Source organism: Vigna angularis, chromosome 10 (assembly GCF_016808095.1).
Source record: "Vigna angularis cultivar LongXiaoDou No.4 chromosome 10, ASM1680809v1, whole genome shotgun sequence".
Lineage (NCBI taxonomy): Eukaryota > Viridiplantae > Streptophyta > Magnoliopsida > Fabales > Fabaceae > Vigna > Vigna angularis.
This window is the reverse complement of record NC_068979.1, coordinates 24917912-24925373: the sequence shown is the minus strand read 5'-3', so window position 1 is coordinate 24925373 and position 7462 is coordinate 24917912. Positions and strand designations below refer to the sequence as shown.

The 7462-nt window shown below is 30.4% G+C and overlaps 1 protein-coding gene across 1 annotated transcript; it reads left to right on the top strand.

The window, feature by feature from the left end:
• Positions 1–5257: 5257 nt before the first annotated feature.
• On the top strand, positions 5258–7050 carry LOC108335415 (zinc finger protein CONSTANS-LIKE 16). The gene is made up of 2 exons (XM_017571430.2): positions 5258–6391; positions 6602–7050. The coding sequence occupies exons 1-2, from the start codon at positions 5585–5587 to the stop codon at positions 6860–6862; spliced, it is 1068 nt and encodes a 355-aa protein (XP_017426919.1). The 5' UTR covers positions 5258–5584; the 3' UTR covers positions 6863–7050.
• The last annotated feature ends 412 nt before the right edge of the window (positions 7051–7462 follow it).

The window sequence follows — 7462 nt, the reverse complement described above, 5'->3', positions numbered from 1 at the left end:
AAATCATTATTTTTACTTGATTAAGAAGAAAAAGACGTAGATAAAAGTAAATCACAATAAGAATCAAAAGAACAAACAAATTTATTCATCTAACTTCAAAAGAAAAACAAATTTATACATCTTATTTTGTATTTGTCATATTTTTTTTATATTAATCTTAATATTTATATAATTTAATTATTTGTAATAGCAAGTATAACTTTAGTTTAAATCTTAAAATTATAAAACAAACATTTTAATAAATAGTTCGTAACTTACTCCTCTCATAACTTATAGTCCTCACATTTGATATTGTACATCGGTCCTAATCATTTAGTATTTGAGCATAAGATTTACATACTAACTTTAATTTTGATATTATCTTCGTAAAAGAAAAAAACATGATAATTGATGCAAAAATACATATTACTTGTTTGGTTAGAGTTTATTGAATTTACAAACCATGAATATAAGAATTTAATTAATCATTATTTAATTATATCGGTTTGTTTTAAATTAAATTAAATTAACCTAAGATTATGAATGGATTTAATTGTTTAGGTGGAATTCTCACACTGATACAAATACACATTCATTCAAGTAAAAGAAAAATAGTTTTTGGGTCTAAAATCCAACAAGGAATTCCTTATCCGATTTTCAATTGGTGGAGCTCATATACTTGATCCAAATTTCTACCATCTTATAGGTTAGATTTCTTATCAAAGAGATTTCACATGATAGTGTGAATATGAGCTTGGGATCACAAAGTTTTCCTCTGCACTTTTTGTTTTCTAATAATAGAAATTTGAACAAGACATTACCTTATCTGAATTTTATACAAAGTGGTCCCAAAACCTTTTGGTTCTGTCTATTTCTTTTTCTCTTCCCAATATTGTTTCAGCTTCAACTTTGTATGGTACCGTCACCGACAACTTTGTCAGCTAAAATTAATCCTCACTTCCTCGGTTTGTTTCATCTCTTTGTCAGCTACTTAAAAGAAAAACAATAAAATAAAATAGAAAAATAGTTTAGTATATCATAGTGTAAAAATTCTCATATAAATACCTAAAATGAAAATAAAATACAATTTTTATCATTATATTTCATCTTATTCACTATTTTACTTCCTGGTTTTAAAATAGAGACGTTTTATGTTTTTATTTTAAAGATTCATGATTTTATTATAATTATGAAGTCTGTACATATATTTTTTATTTTAATTAATTGAATAAGTGTTTATGATACCTTAATAAACTTACTAGATCTATCACTCAAATGAACCAAAAATAAAAGAAATGCAACATACGTAAATTTCATACTGGGACCAAAATGTTTGTTAGAAATATAAATTTATAAATATATAATTTAGTTTCAACCTTGTATGTACAATATAATTAAATTAAAAAACCAGTATATATTATATACAATCTATATTACATCTTGTTATTACATTTAATATTCTTATATAAGACAAAATTGAGATATATTATCATAGAGTTAAATTAAATTTGATTTTACTTTTATAATACATAATTAGTATGTCTACCGTGAAATATGAGTTTTTAAAATAATTTTAAATAATATAGTATATAATAATATTATATGTTATTTAATTTTTATATTTTGAGAAACATATAAAAAAAGAAAAGTGATTTTAGTTTTTATCTTTTAGAGAATTTGATAATCAAAATTAGTTTTTCTTAGAAAAGTAAGGTTGATCACATGAAAACTGTAGATATTTGAACGTGAATATTTTACATATAATATGCTATTTTTACTATTTATTTATAATTTATTCTAATTTTTATCAGTTATAATTTAATTTTTTTATTAATATACTATTACCTAGTATTCATGGAAGACCTTTTAAGGGAAAGGAGTTGTCATGGCTCCCCAATTTTTTGAAAATTTGAAATGTATATATTAGAAATTTTGAAAGTTTTTAAAGAATTCTAAATTATATATAGTATATATTAAAAATTAATAGAAATTCAGCTAAGAACCTTTTTATTTCTGCACAATAATGTTAATAAATATTAAATTAAATATAATAAAGAATAAAAATGTTGATTAAACTATTTTTTTTTCTTTTCTATTTTCTTTTGAGTTTTTAATACATTGTACTCATCTTTTAATCTCAATTATTTTCTTGTTAGTTTACGAAGAAAAATAAAAATAAAAGTTAACATAATCTCATTATTTTTTTATCTTATAATCTCATTAATTAATACTAGTTAGTTGAAAGAAAAACTTGCTAATATTTGAATGTAAAAAATATATATATAACAATCAAATTCAAAATTCAATTGTATTGAGTAATATTGGATCATTAAAAAAAATAAAAAATTATATAAAGGACATAAACAGTAAAAAACGACCAAATTTTGTTGATAATTCAAATTTTTTTATGGTCTATCGACGATCAATATTCATCAGTAATTTCATTATTGGTATTCATTATCCATGGATATTGGCCATTGGTATGAAAGAATGAATCCACCAATAATTATTAAAGAATATATCCTTCGATAAATCCGTCAGTAAGTGTTTGGCAGAGACTAATGCAATTTGTATTGTTAGTATAACCCTACATTGAGACAACCAGACCTGCACAAAAGAGCAAAGAAGAGTATCTGTTATTACAAAAGAAGCATAGAGAACTATATCTTCTATTATAAAATAAACTTTTAAACATATGTCTTGATTGTACTAAATAGCTTCAACAACATTTCTTTCATCATGTTTGTTAATATATGTTAAACTTCTAGATCATATTGACACTAGTGTTCTTTAGTATAAATTTGAATTCCCTTAACTAGAGTATTTGACTTCCCACTACACTCACTCAATACGGACTAATCCACTCCATTCATTTCAACTTGTAGATGTAGTCAAGGTATAGCCTTGCAAGCCACTTTTTAGGTCCACTTTGCGTAGATGTAAAAAATCAAATACAAGATGATATCCATTTAACTCGATCTCCACAACTACCTTCTTAACTTCAAGATCCTTCTTAACCACGTCAACAACATCCTTAGGAAGGTTACATCATTCACCATTCCTATAGAACATCAAATGCTTCAGTCTCCCACTCTTTTTATAATTTGAAAATGCTTAACTAAGTTATGCCCAATATGAGGACCAACATTTGTCAACTACATCCACTAAATCTCATCTGTTTGGGAACCGTGCTCATTGGTGATACATACGATGGGCAATAGAATAAAATTGGTTGTGAAGCTCCATTAAAATGTGCAACATATCGGATCGCTCGCTTGCGCTTCAGATTGAGTGCAACCCTATCCAATGCCTTTGTGGTTTTTGCTTCCATTTCTATCTACTAGCCCAATATCTATAAACACGCTTAAATATACAAAGCTCAAGTACGATAGTTAAATACAAACATAGACCTTGAGTAGTTTCAAAGAAACTATGGTGCCAATGGTGACGGTTGTGAACAACTCGTACTAGGATAACTACATTCGCATGAGGTGTAGTTCAAATCTAAACCTCTGATTACTCAACATACTAACAATAACTAGCTTCATGAATGACTTGTCTAGATCATTATACTTATACTAATTAATCTAAATACAAAGAACAAAGAAACAAACACAAATACAAAGAATAAAGCAAAAAATACATTGATTCAAAAACAAATTCATATACAAACAAAGAAGGACTCAAAACTTACCTCGATGGTTTGTGAGGCAGCTAACAGTTTATGGTCTCTCAACAATCATGCACTCTCTATCGATGAAGATACGACAAGCAAGGACCTTCTAATTACGACAACAACAATCCCTTAATGAAGGATGCCACAACCATACACTCTCCCTTAACAAAAATAATCCCTCGACAACAATAAAAATTCTAGAGAACTCCCAATTCCAAACATATAACACCCAATTTAGGTTCATTGTATAAAACAGAACATACCTCGACCAGGAACCCTCGAACAAGCTCCCAAACATGCACGAACAACCCTCCACCAAGAAGCTTCAAACTGTCGAGCAACACCTTCGGAACTAAAACCCTAACGTCATAGCATCGGGCTCCCAATGGCAGCGTCAACGAAGGACAAACCCTCCACCAAAATCATTGAAACCTCCAACTAGAACGAAGCTCTGTCTCTAAGATCAACGAAGGTCTGCGTATAGCTAACAACGAATGAGGGAGACAATCCTTGAGAGACGACCTTTGCCACTTCGAATCCGGGAAGAATACAATGAATGACCAATATAGAAAAGCAAAAACAAGGAAATTGGGAGAAAACTGATTTCTCAAATCCGTAATTAACTTAATTCTGGTACTTACCGATGAATCTTTACTCTGGTACTTAACTAAAATAAGATGACATAAATTGTCAGTAATTTTTATCAATAAAGGTTACTGACAAATTTATAATCGTTGGTAAAGATTCATTGATAACTTTAGTAATTCTTAGATGTAAGTTGATATATTTAAGAAAAATTTAAATAAAAAGGAATTAAGTGAAATATTTTACCAAAATGACTACGTATAAAAGTCATGATTACAATAACAACTTTGTTTTTCAAGAAATTTGAATATAAAATGCTCCCACAGTAATAAGAAGATTTGAAATCATAGGTATTCTTCTTTTCATGTTCAGTTTAAGATTTTCAGCTTGGGTTGATTTCTTCTCTAATTTTCATATTTTTGTTTTCATAATTTTCTTTCAAAAACAAAAATATAATTAAATATTAAACAATAGTTAATAAGAGGAAACGTGTTTGTTATTTATTAATTGGTAATCAAATAATAGTATGTTTGAATTTATATATTTATATTATTTTAAATTTTTTATTTAAATAAAAGTTATACATGATCTCAAATTAAAATGAAAATATATTGTTAGCCGTTACTTTTAAAATTCATATTATACATAAAATAACTTTTAAAATAATACTCAATTAGTATATTGAATTAAGAAATTTGGCATGAGTACTTAACTTTACTGATAAGATAAAATTATTTTAGATTATTATAGAAAAAGTAATGATTATTAATCACACTGTAATCCAAATTATTGGAGAAATTATGATTTTGAATATGTTAAATTAAGATAAGATGAGTTTAGTGAAATTATTTATAAAGAAAATTATTAAAATATAAAAATTTAATCTAATTAAAAAACATTACCAGAAAGAGTTTTGCTTTATTTAACATAGCATGAAACAGCTTAAAAAAAATCTACATTAACGAATTTAGAAACCGCAGAGATCTTCCACTGTTATAAAGAAAAAAAGAAAGAAAAAACAAGAGGGTCCATCCCCTACAGGAAAAGTGCTGCTTGTACGACTCGCTGACACACACGCGCCCCTTCTCCCTCACTTGTCATTCATCCTACACGATCATCATGATTATTACATAATAATTGTGTTCCACGGTCTTCATATTTTCTTGAACAACCTTTCCCCCATACGCAGCATTCAGAAACTTCCCAGAAATTCCGATATATAGTCCAATCAAACCCAATGTTGTTTTGCTCGGAAACCCACTCAACATCATTTCTCACCGGATTCGACTCTCAGTCGTTGTAGGCTCCGATCACCCTCTCAGAATTTTTTTTCTGTAAGCAAGTATGTCTTCCAATAAGAACATGGGAAAAACTGTCGGCGCAAAAACGGCAAGAGCATGTGATGGCTGCATAAGAAATCGAGCGCGTTGGTACTGTGCGGCCGACGACGCGTTCCTATGCCAAGCTTGTGACTCTTCCGTTCACTCAGCGAACCCATTAGCGCGTAGACACCACCGCGTTCGCTTGAAAATCATTTCGCACATTAACTCCGGCAATGACTTATCTTCTGGAATGAGTAATATTCGTGTTCCATCGTGGCACAAAGGGTTCACCAAGAAACCCCGAACACCACGTCACGGGAGGCACACTAATAAGGGTGTCAAGAGCCCCTTCAATGTGGTACCGGAAGTGTGTCCCCAAGACACAATTTCGAATTCACGTGAAGAGAGCACAGATCAGCTTCTTTACAGAGTACCCGCAACTCCTTCATCTGAACAAGGGGTATCCATGACCGATGAGAGGAAAGTTGTTTTTTTAGGATGTGAAAGCGCTATTGAGATTGCGGAGTTTAGTGCCGATGTTGAGAGTTTGTTGGGGAAGGGACTAGAGAGTGAGTTTGTGGGAATGGAAGAGTTGGGGCTGGTGGGTGCCAAGGAGGTGGAGGAGCATGTGAAGGTGGAGGAGGAGGCGCTTGAATTGGATAAGAACCAGCAAGTACTTAAAGAAAATTATCAGCTGAAGAAGAAGATACTATTGTTGCAGTTGGATTACGAGGCTGTAATCAGTGCTTGGACGACCCAAAAATCACCATGGACAACTGGTGCTAAACCAAACTTGGGCACTCAGCAGTTTTTTTGGCCTCATTTCATGGTATGACTACAATCTATGGCTTTAATTACCCTTTATGGTTGCTTTTTCTTACGTTGGTTTAATTTATTATTCATTTTCTTCCACGATGAACTTGGATAACATACATACATAGCCGGAGTATGTGGCATTTATTGGGGATTTTTTTATGACAATAGGTGATTTGAAAATTTTTATAGTGAGATTGTATTATTAATCCTAATCTATTAACAGGGAACATGTGGTGTCGAGTTTTGCCATCTTCGTGGGGAATTGGGTGAATTATCTGGGTGTCATTCAACAATGGGAGACGATGGAAGAGAAGCAAGAGTATTGAGATATAGAGAAAAGCGACGTAAAAGGTTATTCTCGAAAAAAGTAAGGTATGAGGTTCGAAAGATGAATGCGGAGAAAAGACCCAGAATGAAAGGGAGGTTTGTAAAGAGATCTTGCATAGCGACACCACCCACTGTTCCCTTGTTAAACAGAAAATAAGAGAGTATGAAAAAAGGGTGCATGGACCGTGCCACCTTTACATTTTTGTTTGAAATTAATGTTAGTTTCATCTCTGAATCCTAATGTATATACAAATTGAATAGCATGAACTAATCAAAGGTTAAAATTACCATGTTTCGGTAACCAGAAATGTTACTTTACGGAAAATGATATTTTGACCATTTTGACATGGATTTTTAACTTTTTTTTAAAGCTATTAGAGCTGGAAAACGTAGCACTGAAAAATGAAAATTGCCGAAAACACGTTTTCTTCCTTCCTTCTTTTTGTTGCTTTTCTAGCTACTGTCGTTTTTCTTGTGTTTCTTATTTTGCTTCTTCGCTTGCTTTATTGAAATTCATCATTATTTTGTTTCTCCATTGTTTTGTTGTGTTTGCAATTGAACATAATGGAGGAAAAAACCTAAAATCCCTTTGCGAGCAAAAATGATAAAGGAGACCTCCTTATTTTTTTTGTCTACCATCATTCACTTGTAATAAAAAAAACTTTCTATGATTATTTGTTCTGTATATATTTAAATCCTTACTTTCTTAACTGATAAACATATATAGGTTAAACATTGTTTAAAAGTTCATTTCAAC

What these genes read in the sequence shown, in the direction of transcription:
- LOC108335415 (XM_017571430.2), top strand. Translation starts at nt 5,585, where the DNA reads ATGTCTTCCAATAAGAACATGGGAAAAACTGTCGGCGCAAAAACGGCA. An exon ending in TTTTTTGGCCTCATTTCATG is followed by an intron (nt 6,392 to 6,601) that starts GTATGACTACAA and finishes ATCTATTAACAG; the next exon opens with GGAACATGTGGTGTCGAGTT.